At 40.9% G+C, this 16,545-nt stretch overlaps 1 protein-coding gene across 3 annotated transcripts; it reads right to left on the minus strand.

Moving 5' to 3' along the window:
• Positions 1 to 5,125: 5,125 nt before the first annotated feature.
• Positions 5,126 to 11,406, minus strand: tmem176 (transmembrane protein 176). Of its 3 annotated transcripts, none has more exons than XM_030788130.1 (7): positions 11,291 to 11,406; positions 10,173 to 10,311; positions 8,620 to 8,730; positions 6,935 to 6,991; positions 6,536 to 6,682; positions 6,273 to 6,389; positions 5,126 to 5,613 (listed from the first exon to the last, which is right to left on the minus strand). In XM_030788130.1, exons 2-7 carry the CDS (start codon positions 10,296 to 10,298, stop codon positions 5,599 to 5,601), a joined length of 573 nt encoding a protein of 190 aa, XP_030643990.1. In that variant the 5' UTR covers positions 10,299 to 10,311; positions 11,291 to 11,406; the 3' UTR covers positions 5,126 to 5,598. The 3 variants fall into 3 exon arrangements, with proteins under 3 accessions (XP_030643990.1, XP_030643991.1, XP_030643992.1); XM_030788131.1 differs by lacking the exon at positions 11,291 to 11,406 and adding an exon at positions 10,677 to 10,768; XM_030788132.1 differs by lacking the exon at positions 11,291 to 11,406 and adding an exon at positions 10,561 to 10,583.
• Between the last annotated feature and the right edge of the window lie 5,139 nt (positions 11,407 to 16,545).

Here is a 16,545-nt window from a genome sequence, read left to right on the forward strand (position 1 = left end):
AAATAGAATAAACATAAAACTGCAAAAATAAACGTAAAGTCCATCCAAGAGTTTCACAGGTTCCACTTGGTTGTGCTAACACGGTCAAAGACCATTTCCGCTCGCACCCGTCTATTCCACTTGGCCCGCGTCACTGCACCATCTTAAATTTTATTCCCGCTTCTCCTATAGAGGGAACCACTCATGAAATAATGAATGCACACTAAACAATAAAGGCAAGGTAAATTTCAGTATAATTTCAACTTAAATGTAGAACAGAATAAATCAATTTCAGAATATTTTTAGGGGTTCTTTATTATGAATCAAGATAAAGTAATGGGTCCTAAAATTGTAATCTGGTTGGACTGTTCATGTGAATGTTGTATGCACCAGGATTTGCAGATAAGTCCATATTTTACGCAGATTCAGGGTGTCTGGATTTGGACAGAAGGCAATGTTGTTATTTTATCGTGCTGTCACGGAATCTCAACTTGATTTGGCGAGTTAAAATCTTAAAAAAAGAAAAAGAAAAAGAAAAAAAAAAAAGAAAAAAAAAACTGGCTTGGACAGCCATGAAAGTGATCACTGTAAGGGAGCATTGCTCCCTGAAAACAATTTCTGACAATTAAACAGGCAGGGAAAGTGATTTGAGACCCCTCCCATGTCCTGCATTCAGAATACGAACAGCTTCCATCATGTAGTCACAACAGAATTACAACTTAAAGCAGGAAAAGATACTTGAGTAGATATGTCACCTTCATTCCTCTATTAGTAAATCTTCTAAATTCAGGAAATCAAGAGGGTGGAAACCAAGTGTGTCAATGCACTCATATCTGCACTTGTTTTTAAACTGTTATGTGCAGACAGTGCACCCCACTTTGCTTTGAATTTATGTTGTTAATGCACTATGAATGCTTGTTACTGTTCCAAATTATGCATTACTCTTTTTGACCAAGACAAATTTCCCCGATGGGAAAAACAAAGTAACAATTAATGTTAATTTACTCTCCAGCAGTTGCCCACTGATGCACAGTCCTGTAACCGCTAATATCTGGTTGGCAGGTGTTACAATTACTAGTGCTTGTGTGTGAACTCATAGCGCTTGTTGACACTGTGCGCATTCACAACAAAACCAAACCCCTTAGAATAATTTTGTGAGTGATTTCTCCTGGCTGAGGTGATCAAGGTGGGTAAAAACCACAATCTTCCCTCTACCGCTGTTTAGTAGTGATAAATTGCGCATTGGGTCACGTAACTTGTTTGAAGGCTGTACCACCCTTGTAAAAAAAAAAAAAGGGAAGCAGTGAACCTGTATCCCAACATAAGCATTTTTGTTAAAAAAAAAAATATAACACTTCACTTCTGACCTCTATTCTCTCATCCAGTTCTAAGGTCAGGGTCCCTTCTCCACCCTAGTCATTGGTGAAGGTAGAGCTCCTTCCTCATTTATGTAATTCCACCAAGACAGAAGAAAAAATTATTTTCATGCCAGAGATCATTAGACTCGCTTGTCAGTTTATCCTGGCGCTCTTCTATAGTTCGAACGCAAAGCAACAGAAACAGCCATCAAGGGGATTTGAATCTGAGTGTCCGTGGAAAAAAAAATCTTACTGCCTGCAAGTGTTGTTCATGACTATGAACAAAGGAGAATCACATTTTTAAATTCTGTTTCTGGATGACTGCCATGCATCTGACTTGCGCAAGTGAATCCTGAAAAAAAAAGAGAGTCAAGAGTCAAGTCTACAGGAACTGTCAAAGTGCAGGAAAGACTGAATGCATTTGGAGGAAAACTCAGTTTATTTAAACAGTTCAGACAGGGAATACAAGAGACCTGGAACAAAACAGGCACAAGATAAGGCACAGTGAGAACTTGGGGTGTTCCAGTAACATGCAACTCCAGCTGGGTTAGACATTGCTGCAGGCAAGAACATCAATAGGGGGGCCAGGGTGCCCAGAGGCTGCTGGTGCCTTTGTGGAGACAGGAGCAGGAAGGAGAGAGTTCCCTGCTTCAAATGGACCAGACTAGGGCCTCCAAGCCAGTGGGAAGAGGGAACTGAAGCTCTGAGCTGAAGAGGTTACAAGGAGCAGCAGTGAGTGGGTAAATGCTGAGAGGACTATGGGTAGCATCATAGCAGGAATCAGACCCAGCTCTCCCAGGCCCCTGAGCAATCAGCATTCTCCCACATCATCTTGACTTCCCTGCCATCTCATCTAGCAGGGGTTCAAAAGCAGAGTGAAACCAGGAGATAAACTGGTTGAAGATCAGTTTATGCAATTGTCTTGAGCACCTGGTCATGCTGCCAGCGGTATCAGCCTTCCCCCAGTGCCTTTGGACAGCAGCTCAAGACATGCTCAAGGGTCCTCTTTCTCTGGCAAAGGGAGCACGCTGGTGTATCGGCCAAGCCCCATCAGTGCAGGTTGGACGGGCTGCCCAAGCTCCTGAGCTCCTGAGTAGACCTAGCTATCTCCTCAGGTAGCGGCTAACTCTCCAATCTCTTTGCCAGTTTGTGACCAAGCTTCACACCAAATCACAGATGCAGCAAATGCAGGCCTCAGTTCATGGAGTAAACTTGTTTTTACCCTGTGGTGGAGCTGGACATGTATGACGGTTTCCCTTTGAGGGACCAGGAATTTCTTTCCCAGTGTTTCCCAGTGCTTGAGACAAAAGCGGGTCCACTCTCATACATCCTGGGTGGTGGTGGCAATTTCTCTCAGGGTTCTCTAAAGTGTTTGGCTTGCTCTGTGGGAAGCTGACCTGTGGAAGAGAGAAGGTGGTACAATTAGGTTCCAGAACCTTCCCTTCCCTGGGTCTCTTATCTATGGCTTGTTTTTCAGTTGTGCTCCACCTTTTGAGCCGCTGCTAAAGGGGACTGTGGGGAAGTCAAGGTGGAGTTGGAGAACTCTGTCACCACATAGACCCAGAAGAAGAGTCCTTGCATGGGAACCGGGCAATCCGAGTTCAGTTCCTGCCATGATGCCACTCTCTGTCCCTGTGGCATTTGCCCACTAGTTGCTGCTCCCTGCCACTTCAGAGCTCTGGGTCTCTATTCCCACCATGTTGGAGGCCTGGTATTCAGTTCCTGCCCTGGTGCGTTTCTGTTGTGGTGTGGACTCCAGCTCTGGATCTGGTTGTAATGGGGGCTTCAGATCCAGTTTCAGCAGGGAATTTTCTTGTGACGGGGGCCCCAGCTTTGAATCCGGTCACCATGGGGGCGCTGGATCCAGCAACCAGAGGCTCTGCCCGCCCCTGGGTCTCCTGCTTCTCTCACTGCAGAGACCTGTGTGTGGAATCGTCATCTTGATGTGTTGATCTCAGAGTCGGTAAACTGAGAAGTCTTTTGCTGTGCATCCTGAGTCTGTTCTGCTCCTGGTCCATTGTATTCCTGTATTGGTTCCAAGTCTAAATAAACACTGGGTTATCTGCACGTGCGTCCGGCCTCTTCTCCAGTTTGACACTGGGCTCAGTTTTTATTGATATGGTAAATCTGTTAGATGAGTCTGAACTGAGGCCACAACCAGTAGCATGAGAACAGCCTGGTCTGTGATATTAACTTCAGTTTTAATTGGACACACAATGCATTTGATGACAAAAAAAAAATCAGCTAAGGCAGTGCTGGAAACAAAACAATTAAGCGCAACTCATTCATGAAACAACTTAATATTGACATCTAACGTTCCTCCATTATTTAAAAAGAAATTATTTGATAATGCCACCCATTGCTTGGGAAATCCAGTCTTCACCAAAAAAGAGGAATGGTGCTCATTAGGTGACAGAATGAGCCCTGTTTCAGAAAGCATAGCAGAGTGGAGGGTAAAGGGGATTCCCAGAATAAAGACAAAGGGTGGAAGAAATTCAAGCTACAGTTCCAAGATCAGCAAAAAGCTAAAATGATGTTCCTTTCATTTGGGTTCAGTGCAACTTTATATACTATGTATTGTATCTTTTTTTTTTCTTTACAGTTAAGGGATCTCCAGCAAACTGAACCTCTTGACTCTGTCATTTGAGTTAATTTTGTTTTATTTCATAGCTGTCTTTATTTGTTTTATTTGACAATCCCATTTCTCAGCTCAGAATCACCAACTCCATACACTAAGTCCCCATCGTGGCACAACCCTAGGATCAGTCTGGGTGGGGCAAGACTGAATGCATCCTCTGAAACATGCATAGTCACCCAGCAAACCCAGTTTAAAAACATGTCTGAGATTGACTTAAAAATCGCACAATGCGCTAAGAGTTCATAGTGGGGATGTATTGTCAGACCACATAGAATGAGCACTCCATAATGTTCTCCATTAGCATGTTTTTCAGTATCAACCTTGTGTCAGCAGACAATAACACATGTTGGGCTTCGGAAAGTAGAAGAACCACAATCCTTCTTGAAGATTTTGGTTGTCCTCACATTCCACTGAGGAGCCAGAAAAAGATCCCTCTCCTTTCGTCCAGTTCCCTCTCCCCCATCCAGTCTTAAAAATAATTTGGTGTTTCAGATGTGTGTTTTGTTCAGATTAGGTGATACATGAAGCTCATTCTCTGGTTATGATTATGGCAAAGGTGGCTGCATACGGGTGAGCGGCACCATTTTGAAACATGAGATGCTTTTTGGTGAGATTGGGAGTTCACAACAAACTGTTACACTAACATTTTCCGACCACTAGGGGGTGTAACACTACATAGGGTAATGCTCCCATAAATGAAAGCAACAGAAAAGAGAGCCCATCCGGCAAGAAACTGGCTGTTGTATGTCAATAATACAATGTTTTTGCATTCATTTGTAACTGTCCGTGTTCTTGTATCGATTTCTAACTATGTGAATGGAATTCTTATAGGTTAGAAAAACTTTTAAACAGAGAGATAATTTTATGGTGAAACTCTAAGCAGGTCTAGCTCATGAAGTCAATGAAGTATTTGAATACAGTTATTTACTTTCACTTTATGAGAAAGACCAATTTTGGGTAATCATAGTTTGTGTGGAAATTATAACTAAATGACAAAAATTCAGGTCAGCTCTTGTCCTCAGAAGTTGTTAAGTTATGGAGAAGACACACGATCTATCCCATACACCAGCACAGTATTACTGGACATTCTGACAACACAAATCAAATCATAAACAGTGAATTGTGAGATAGAACAATAGGATCAATGGCATTGTTTAAGAGGCTTTAGTCATATTTATTAGTCATAAAGACAGCTCAACCATTTTGTCTGTCCTCTTCAGCTAAAACTGCTGTGAGAAACAGAGAAGTCAAGGAGAGTTCTCAGAAAGGTCAAAAGTCACCAGCTGGACAAGTCAACGGAAGAAAGAGTGTTCATTGTACACATAAGGGAAACTGGGAACACAAATGACCAGTGAAACTTTCCAAGTACTTCATCATTGTACCAAAGGCTTTTGTTGGACATATAGCTTTTTTTTTTTTTTTTTCTGAGGAAACAAATATAGAAAATGTATTCAGCAATGTGCATGTATAACTATTGCACTGTGATACACACATTGTCTACTTTTAAAAAAAGCTGTTGGCATAGATTTGTTGAAGCATTAACTGGGGAATAAAAAAAAATGAATAGCCACTTTTGGAAGCTCTGTTTTGATGTTTGAGCTCCTGGCCACACAGGGGAATCATTCACTCTTCCACTATCTGAGAAAAAGAGAGAAAAAGAAAAAAAAAAAAAAAGTGAGAACCTGTTGGTCAATTCCTCCTGTCAGACATTTAAAACATTTTATGCCGCAACACTGTCTCTATAATAATCTTCAATATTTTTGTACATCATTTTCAAGTATGTTGTTGATGCTTATTATTGCAACTGACTTTTGAAGTCCATAACCTAGGCAACGTTCAAAGTGTTGTTATTGTTTCAAAGTTCTTTCTTTTTTCTTTCTCATTTATCATGCACACAGCTGGGTGTCTTTGTTTTTTTTTTTTTTTGGTTTGTTTGAGATTTTTTCCCCCCATTATAAACCAGCTGTATTGAATCACTGTGGACTGCACTTGCCAAAAAGACTGCAGTCTCTGAGGTCACAACAGTAAACAGGTAGAAAAAAAAAACCACCGTGAAAGCTTTTCCCCTTTTTTCCAAAAAAAAAAAAAAACAGTTCACGAGAAGTCATGAAAACATATAGTTCATTGCCAGTCTCACATCATATTATGCATTAATAATTACAGTTTGTGAACTGCTTGGGAAAACAATGTTAAAAGGCATTCTGCTATGCAAAATAATCAGAGACTGCCCATATTCAACATGTTTTGCATGACTGATTCTGATTGGGAAATGATTCAGAATTCGATCTGGACCTTACCAGATACTTCCCAAACTGCCTTCTCTGGTTATACAGATTAAATGAAAGGGTGGAGCAGACGGTCATCTGGACAAGCGTGAGGAGAAGAAGGCATCCTTTTAAGCCCCTGCTGAAAGCCTGCGGAGAGAAAAAGAGACACGTTGTTGTAAGCCAACAGTATTTCCCTGCACAGGGGGCACAGCGGGAAAGATTCGGTAAACTCAGCGTAGCATCTGAACGAATAAAACAGCCACGATCACACTCACGTGGACGCGCTCACGTACCATTGCAAGATGCTGAAAGTGACATGTGTCGTTAGGCTCCATGTTGCAGGGTATTTCTGGATTTTTGGCGATGTCGACAAAGTACACTATGAGAGCAATGAGAGATACAAGTATGGTCGTCCCCGATATGGTCAGCCAAACAAGGAGCTAAAGGAAGAACGTAAGAGAAAAGCCATGGAGAGAGAGGGAGAGAGAGAGAGGGAGGAAGGGAGAGAGAGAGAGAGAGGGAGAGAGAGAGAGGGAGGAAGGGAGGGAGAGAGAGAGAGAGAGAGAGAGAGAGAGAGAGAGAGAGAGAAAGAGAGAAAGAGATTAGCCAAATCACATTATTACATTATTTCGGATATGGTTTTCTGATGACTCATCAGCTTCATCAAATTAAGCTCCATCTGAGCTACTCACCAACTTCATATTGGCCTGTTTTTCCAGCACAATGGCAAGAGTCCCTGCCACTAGAAACTGCAAAGAAATGGGACAAAATGGGGAAAACAATGTTTAAAAAGATGGACAGGTGTCTACATGTTTGTCATTCAGTACATTTGCCATTCCCATTATGTCTTATATCAGACAATAGATAATATAAACATTCACCAGCCAGTGAGATACTTATCAACTAAAAATTAAAGATTAAAGATGAAATTAAAAATGCTTTGATGCCAAGATTGAATTTTTTGTGTTTTTCCACAAAAACTTCCTTGCATAGTAAGGTGCATCAGTGCCTCTGTGTGCTTGTCTTGGTGTTACTGTTATGATAACAGAGAACAATTTCCCCCACATTTTTGATGAAATGCTTATGCTTTCATGAAATGTCCTCACAGAGACTCTGACAGATCTAAGTAACTGAAAAGAGACCAGATGACAATCTGCCCTCCATTACAGAGGGAATGTCAGTCAAGAAGTAAGCCTGACTAACAAGGAAAAAGTGCTGGTTCTTGGGCACAGGAATGATTAGATTTTTCCGACATTTATATTTGCATATTTTTATGAGTATATGCTAGTTTTTTTCATGGATATGCATAATGGGATGCCTACTTCATGAAAAACTTGACTTACTATTTACTTGTTATTTTGAAAATCTAGTGTATGTAAAAAAAAAAAAAAAAAAAAAAAAAAAAAGAACTGACCCAATGGTGAACATTTTTTTTTTGCATTGTTCACAATGCTAAGCAAAAACGGTTCCCTGAGCTTATGTCATAGATGACATGGTTAATATGTATTTGAAGACTTCACGGGTTAGACTTGATGACTATTCGTGATATGAACTATAATGCTGTCCAAACCCGAATCAATATCATCATAATATTTTACGTCTTTCGGAGGTCTTCACTAAAGTGTGTGTTTTAGTCAACTAAACGTTCGTCAGTATCGGAACTAGATTGACTTACACTTTCTTTGTTGGTCCTTTATATATTTTGGGAATGACAGACCTCAGCTTCAGCAAACACAATTTAAGACACTCTAAAAAAAAAAAAAAGAACTGTTTTTGTAACTTTGTGTGTTATCTAAATATGTGTTAAAATCTTCCCCATAGTGGAAAACACCATCACCAGGATGTTTTACATACAGTACCAGTTAGAAAGAGGCAGAGAATTTCTTTGCTCCCCGACCCCCCGCCCCCCCCTCCCCAAAAAAGGATTGTCAAATTTATTGTGTTAAAAAGGTAGTTTAATTTAAGTTTAAACAGACTTTTAGTGACGTATGGCTGAATAGAAAAAAAAATTTTGGCGATCAGAGATCCAGCTGGTGAGTAAAATCATTCATTCACTGTCAGATTTCAGTTCTCTGAAAAGCGTGTCTATGTTGGCTTGGATCAATGCCAGACTGAAAATATGCCCCCTCTCCCAATCCCACTGTGTAACTGCTGCCCACAATGACCATTCATCTTATTCTTGTATGTAAGGACTATAACATTGACTGTATTTCTTAAGAAAAAAAAGTGGGGATAAGCTGTCTGACCATGGTACTAAGCCAAGCTTACCTGTTTAGTTAAAACATGTCAGGCTATCATAACCCAGTTCTATCAATGAAATCAAGAACCATAAGCAGATAGTATCCATAAATCAAAATGTTACTCAAATGCTTCTTACCATTATGCCGCTCCACCAGGGAACACCAAAGTTGACGACCTCAGTGGACTCAGTGGACAGCAGTGGTAAGGAGTAGGTCATTACCATTATTCCCAACATCACCTGGGAAACCTGTCAGACAGACAGGTTAAAAGAGCAGCTTTAGAAACCAAAACGCGTCCCATGACCTAACCCCCTCGGCATCTTGGGTCAGGTCTTGCATTGTGTCAGCTGTGGTGTCCAAGAGCAGCAATTCCTTTGACCCACCATATGCATTCAAAACATGCTTCCCCTCTCCTCAAATCATCACCCACGACAGAATCTCGATCCACAGCAATGCTTTGGAGAAATCACCCCTATGTTAAATCCACGACAAACTCGTATGCCTCCAGCGCACGCCTGAACACCTGCCCTGAGGTGACAAGGGCCGTTGATGGAGGACGGTTTCATACAACTGAACAGGAATGAAAACTGAAACTTTACTCATTGGCACTCTCTGTCAGGTCCACCACTCGCTACACCACCATTGCTAGCTAGAGCGTTGCTCTCTCTTCCTCAGTGTCTTCCTCCAGGCCAGTGTTGTTTGACTCTCCTTTGTCCACTGACAACCGCATGCAACATCTGCGCACGGGTTCATCCTAAAAAAAAACACATATGTCCACTCCATTCTCTCCCTGTCAGAAACCTGAAAACCTGATCCATGCCTGCATATCCTTTATTGACCCTAAAGGCTGATATAACCTGTTGTAATTCACTCCTCTTGTGGAAACTTTACCGCATCACCCTGCAGCGTCCCTGTACTAAACTCCGGTGTCCTTCAAGATTTGAATTCAAGACACCTTTCCTGACTTTCAAGTTTATCCATGTTACTGCTTACCCTTATCCCCAAACCACCAATAGCAAGTTCAGATTGACTGGTGCTCTTCCATGTCCTGAGGGCCATACTCTGTACCAGAGAAGCACAAGGTTTCATTTCAGCCTCTTTTTTTTAATATATATATATATATATATATATATATATATATATATATATATATATATTTCAGTTCAGCTACTGCCCATTCTCTGGCCTGTATCTATCATCTCAGGTCACCTCAGAATGCCCCCCCCCCCAAAACGAGTCAAAACAAGCAAACAACAACAACGACAAAAGCAACAACAAAAACAAAACCACCAGGAAAGCATTTGGCTAACACATTTATTGCATTTTTATGATTACACTTTGTGGAAAAAATAGTTGTAAACAATCTCAAAGTTTTTCAACTTTGAGATTATTTGACGAAAAGTGCATTAAGATTTAAAAGTCACAGCAACAATCCTCCTCCTCCTCCTCCTCCGCCTCCTCATCATCATTATCATCACCACAGTCATAATCATTATAGCCCGAATGTCTTACTGGCCTCGTTCATTTTGTATGTAAACATACCTTAAAAGTGAGCCCCGTCACCTCCATTTTTGCGCTGTACTCAACGCACGCCAGCATACCACAGAACCTACTTACATAATTTAGGGTTTTTTATCAACGCATTAGCCTTCCCAGACATGACGCTGTTTTGAGAGATTCAGCTACTCACCCCAAATGCTCTGGGCTCTCCTTTCCGAAGGCTCTCCTGTAAAGATTCTTGCCTGTCCTTTAATTTCCTAACGTTAGATTCCTCTGTGACAGTGACTGACAGGTCCCTGGACACCGACACCGCCATTCTCTGTTACTTTCTGAGAAAAGTTAAGATATGCAAAACAGTGGTGTTTTGGTTTAACGGAATCACTGACTGTTACAGCATTCTAAATGATCTAATATCTGTTCGTCTTGCTGGCATGTTTGAGGGTGAATAGTATACAGGATTGGCTAGTAAAGGATTACATGTAATCGGGATAACGTAATCAGATTACAAAAAATAAGTAACTAAAATCAGCCTAGATTAGCCTACATTTGAAAAAAATGTGCAATTAGATGATAGTTACTTTGTCAATGATTACATTTTTGATTAGGTCTTTAAAAAATGGCAACTTTAAAATTATGAAACCTTTTTTTCATGTTAGCAACTGCTGTTAAATCATAAAAAGCACATCTATCATACGTCTTCAAAAATGTGCAACCCAAGAACGTCTACGGCAAGTGCAATTTGTGCAAGCCAAAAAAGTTGCTGTCATCCGCAAAGACCTTAACTTCAAATTTGAAGAAACACTTAGAACATTTTTAGTAAGTGCTCCTCTTGCGTTATAAGAGCAAAGTCCTCCATGTGCCCTTTGATTAAAAAACCATCAGCAACAAAAACTGACACAAACAGCATCCCACATGTTGTAGAATACACACAGTACACATGTAGTTTGTGCAATTACTGTTACGGTGAGGATAATTTGATGTGACCAACTGTAAATGCTGAACATGCAAAATGTATTTTAATTGCACTGAAAACGTTTTGAGATGTTTAAAGAGAAAAAAAAGAATATTTGTGGAACTCAAATTTTTGTGGCTGCGTCCATTTTTTAGTACAAGGTGCAATATTTTCAGCGTTTGATTTTTAAGTAATCCAAAAGTATTAAGATTAGATTACATGTTTTGTAATCCAGTGGATTACGTTACTAATTACAAAAATTGATATGTAAATTGTATTCAGTAACTTGCTACACTTCAAAGTAATCTGACCCAACCCTGATAGTATAGCTTATGATACGATCTAGAGAAACGTACCTGACGTTGTATTGTCTTTAAATACTCTGGAGCAGTCGACCACGAAATTGATCTTGGACTTCAAAATCAACCGAAATTTTCAACAGCCTCTCAGCCCCCTTGTTTTTCTCCAGCAAAACACAAAGAGTAGGCTACATCTCTTTTCTTCAACGCCCCTCCCTTCTTTGCGCACTTTCGTTCGCGGTGGTCTGCTCATGTCTGAAATCTTTAACACTTCCAGACTTTGTTAAAATTTCTCTCTGACGGACACCAGTCGAAGCAACCGCAGTGTCTGATCGATCAAGGTAAGCACTTTGCCTTTGCATTTTTTTTAAAAGGACGTTTTAAAAGAGCGTTTTTCGTATGTACTTCGATTGTAATGGTATGGTACGTGGATCGTTCCCATCCTAAAAAAAATTGTTGAGTGCTCCGAAAGACCATTCTGAAACAGCAAACATGTTTAATAGCCATATACATCGTAGTGGACAGATATATGCAACCACTTTTCGTCTTTTTACCCACTTCATTTTTTCACTGTAGAAAAAAAAGAAAAGAAAAAAAAAAAAGCATGAACTGGGGGGGGGGGGTGTTGAGGGGGGGTTCTAGCTCATTGGTACAGGCAAAACTGCGGAGACCCCACCCACCTGTCTGATTAAGTGTCAATGTACTGTTGTTCGTTACTCTCTCGTCCCTTCCCACTCCGTGCCCCTCTCGCGGCCATCGCTGTGCCTCAAAAGTTTGTTGGGTGAAGCAATGACAATTTCAATCCATTTCAGTACTGCCCCCCACCCAACCTTGCACATGCCTGTTTTTCATCATATAGCATTCCACAATGTCCAGAGGGACCAAGACATGTGGTTTTCATATCCCTCTCTCTCTCTCATTCACACACACACAGAAAGAGAGAGAGGGGGGGGGGTGTACACACACATACACACACACACACACTAAAGCACACAAACATGCATGTAGCCTATACTCACACACGAGACAGTCTCTTTCACTACCTCAACAAAATTTTCTCCACTGCTTTGGGACACATTTTAGTATTGGCTTGTAGAGAATTTTCATTTCATTTCTCTTAAAGGCAACCATTCTTATTCCTTCTTTTCTTTCCTCTTTTTTTGATTCATACAGAAATTATCAGTCACTTCTCTCTCTCTCTCTCTCTCTGTGCCGATCCATACCGATTCCCACTCAAGATGATGTCATCTGACCATCTGCAGTCTTCAGGGGTTGGTCCCCCAAGGCTGCACCACCCTTTTGCTTCATATGATCCTGAAGCAATTGCAGTAAGTATGACAGATAGAGCATTCCTGATTACTGTGACACAGCCAAAACTGATTCTGATTGTGCACAAGGGACAGAGTAAATGCTGGAAATGCCGAACAAAATATGAATAACTAGGGCCACTCTTGGACTTCAGAACAGCTTCAGTCTTTATAGGAGAACCTGTTAGATAAGGAATGAACTGTGTTTACTGGGGCACCCAGCCACTCTTAAAGGAGGGAACCCTTGACCTCTTTGAAGGATGAAGGAGGTGGAATTCTTCTCCACATCCTGTGGCTCCAGAAGCTCCTGGGAAGGTTCAGTGATGTTTTTGCATCTGGTGACTTGGGGAGGCGGTGGATGGAATTTCACTAAGCTGTGAATGTGTGGTTGTTATCTTCTTGGAGTAGGGGGATATCTCGAGAGAATACCAGTTGCGACACAGGATACACTTAGTTGCCAAGAATGACCTTATGTTTTAGACGTTATAGTCCTGTGCAGAGCAATTATCTGAACCGGCGCATTCCAGCTGATAGGGATCTCATAACATAGCCGCCACCACCAAAGTACAGGATAACAGGGGATGTTGTTTGAAGGCATCTTTTGGCTTTTCCCAAACATAAACCTGGCTGGATGCTGGAAAAGGACTAAAAGACAACTCTTCAAACACCATATTACCTTTTCAGCTCCTGAGGTTTTGTACTTATTAAACCAAATCGTATGTGTGTGTGTGTGTGTGTGTGTGTGTGTGTGTGTGTTTCAAATCTGTTTACAGTTGGTCATGATGGCAGACCAATCACACAACAAGATATTGTGCTGAGCCTGTTGTTTCATGGTTTTTGGCATGTATCCTGTCATGTGTCCATCTGTCCCTGATGCTGGGTTTAGACATGAGACAACTGTTTCTCTTTTCAAATGCAATTTTTTATTTATTCAGTATACACAGCGTTATTTATTTGGCATAAGCATATTTGTCTGGTATAAGAACGACAACATGGTTCTCTCTCCGACAAAATACATAATTGTGTAATCACCGTGACTGGTGTACCTCCAGTTCAACAGCTGGTCTCTGCTGAATTTTGTTCTTGTGCCAATTTAGAAGAGACAACAAGAAAACGAGACCGAGTTAGGCCCAATATTCACATTGCCCCTCCATCTGAGAGAAAGGAACTGAAAACTCTACCGCTGGTCCACTTAAGCTTTGATGAGGTCTCAGACCATTCATGCCAACATCTCTCAATGGAAACCATCCCACATGTCTTTACAAGTGTGACTGTATAATGTTCGAGCTGTGAGGGCCAAACAGGTTATGGCCAAAAGCAGACCTTTAGGATCATCAAGTTCTCATAAGGAGAGTGCTATCACAAACTCAAGGCAAATGAAGACAAACTGTCTCACAGTACCATCTGAGGCTGGTGCTCTTCAGACGGGTTTCAGTTCTCTTATGCATGAACATTGTTGTAAACTGCATTGAGATAAGAGAGAAAAACTGGCTTATAAGAGAACCATACATCTCCCCTGAGTAAATGAGGTGCTCAGACAAACTGTTTTCCTACTCTTTTTCAGGTAATGGCTATGCTGGTCGGGCTGTCCCAAGTGCTGTTGGCTGCACCTACATACCACATGAAGGCTGATGTTAGCTTCCTTTATTTGTGTCCCCTCTGCATTGGCTCAGTGGTATGTTCTTTATCTGAAGAAGGAAAGATTTGTGGTCACAAAGAACAGGAACGCATGAGCGCTCTGCCTTCAGGTCACTTAAGGAAAATGTAAAAGCAGACCAGTGTTTCCAGACCCATCCCCAAAGTTCCTCAAGGAACCTTGCAGGGTTTTGTTTCAACCTTGCATGAGGCACCTTATCAAACTGTTCTGCTGGTGAGGTGAATCAAGTGCCCTTGTTTAGCAGTGAAATTAAAAATCCTCCAGACACGGCTGCCGTGAGGACTGAGTGGAGGAAAACTGAAATGGAGGCTTGGGCTAACTCAAGAGGAAGTGTAGTAGTCTTGCCTAAATGTAAATACAGTACATCAGACCCAAACCACGCTGCAGAATGGCTGCCAATATTATAACAGATCCCCCACCATGTGTTATTAACAAGCAGTGTTGGTTGAAGGCATTCTTCGGCTTTATCCAAACATAAATCTATCTGGATGTTGAAAAAATACTAAGAGACAACACATTTAGGATCAAGGGTTTGTATTCATTAAATCCAATACTATGATTTTTTTTTTTTTTTACATTTCCTAAGGGCAGAAGCACAACAAAATTCCTCAAAACAAAATGCCAGCACACCTCACTTAACTGTTCATTATGGTCACAGCACAAGGTAACTGACTTCTCAGTGTAGTAACATCTACTGATGTGTTTACATCCTGGTAACCCAGTGCTGGGTCGTTCCCCTACACCACTCTGCATAATTGCCAATGTCAAAGGCTTCCACACATCCAAACCTGGTACTTCAGTGTCAACCAGTTCTACAGGTGCTTAAAATAAGTTTAGAAATACATAGAAAGACCTCTGCCGCCTCTGTTTTAGCATGTGGCTAAACATACAGCAAGGTTTAAAGGGAAACATTTCTTTATTCCAAAGAAAAACAACCATGGCACTCAACTTCTCTGTGTGTGATTAGTTTTACCTGGTTTATTTGTATTGCAGTTTGTGATGGCAGGATCCTTTGCTCTAGCATGTGAAAGGTCTCCAACCAGAGACAGGGTAAGACAATACATTTACCTTACCAAGCAGACTGAAAAATGCAATACTGAAACCCAGAAACATTTGTCAAATACATGATATAACAGATTCATGTCATTACTCTCATAAAGTTTATACTGATTGGATTTTCCTCTCCTCCTAGCTGAAAGGATGTGCCTACAGTAGCATTGCTGGCCTGGTGGGGGCGCTATGTTCTGTGTTTGTCTACAGCTATGTCTTAAGCATTGCCCCAGTCTTCCCACCCTGCAACAATTCTATCATGGGGGATCCGTGTATTACGGACGTATATGTAGTATGTGACCTTATTTCCTCTGTATTGTGTATTTCTGTTGTGAGTAATTTCATTTCTGATGTCATGTGTTCTCTAAGGTGGTGTGTGTGTGTGTGTGTGTTTGCATTCTATTCTGACACCATATAAGTGCACATGTATGTATGTGTGATGGTCTGAGTGATTTTTGTCCAGACTTGCTGGAAAACACACATAGCATAATCTAAAGTAGCATGTGCAGAGCGTGTTTATTTCTATATCCGCACAGCAGCGTACTTTTCAATATCAACTATCAATACTATTTGATATGTATGTCTGTATGTATGTATGTATTTATGTTTTTGTTTGTTTGTTTATGTGTTTGTTTGTTTGTTTATTTGTTTTGCAGAATTACTTCAAGACGATTATAGGTTTACTCTTGTTTTACGATGTGGCAGCCCTCATTCTCCACTCGTTTCTCTCTCTGTCTGCAGTGAAGGGACTGAAAACACAGTGATTAGAGCACGTGTCTCATCATACACTACAGCAAACCCAACAAACACTATATCACATCTACTAACTAACCCATATATTTAATGGATCATTTTATGATACTGCACGCTATGCGTTTTGTAGCTAAATAAATACATTTTAAAAAGTAACAAAACACACAAAAAAAAAACAACAACAATCAAATAAACAAATAAAGAATCCATGTCAAGATCCCGTATCCATTAATGTTTGAAATTCCTGGAAACTGTTTCAAATCTGTTGTGTGATTTTAATCCTGGGATCTCTCTGATGATCTTTTCAACCTCATAGTCTGTCTGCTCTGCTCCACATACTTTTTTTTCAAACTCAAGGTTAAGTTCTGGTGTTACAGTTGACTGTGTGTGTGTGTGTGTGTGTGTGCCAGGAGAGATACAAAACATGTTACAAGTCCACTAGTGTTCACGCCAACCAACCGATCTGACATCTGATTGGCTGAGAAGTGTTAACATGTTTACCAGCTATAAAAATCTGCCTCTAATTATGAAGCCAAGGCAGAGAG

The sequence above is a fragment of the Chanos chanos genome, chromosome 11 (genome assembly GCF_902362185.1).
Source record: "Chanos chanos chromosome 11, fChaCha1.1, whole genome shotgun sequence".
NCBI classification, from domain to species: Eukaryota; Metazoa; Chordata; class Actinopteri; order Gonorynchiformes; family Chanidae; genus Chanos; species Chanos chanos.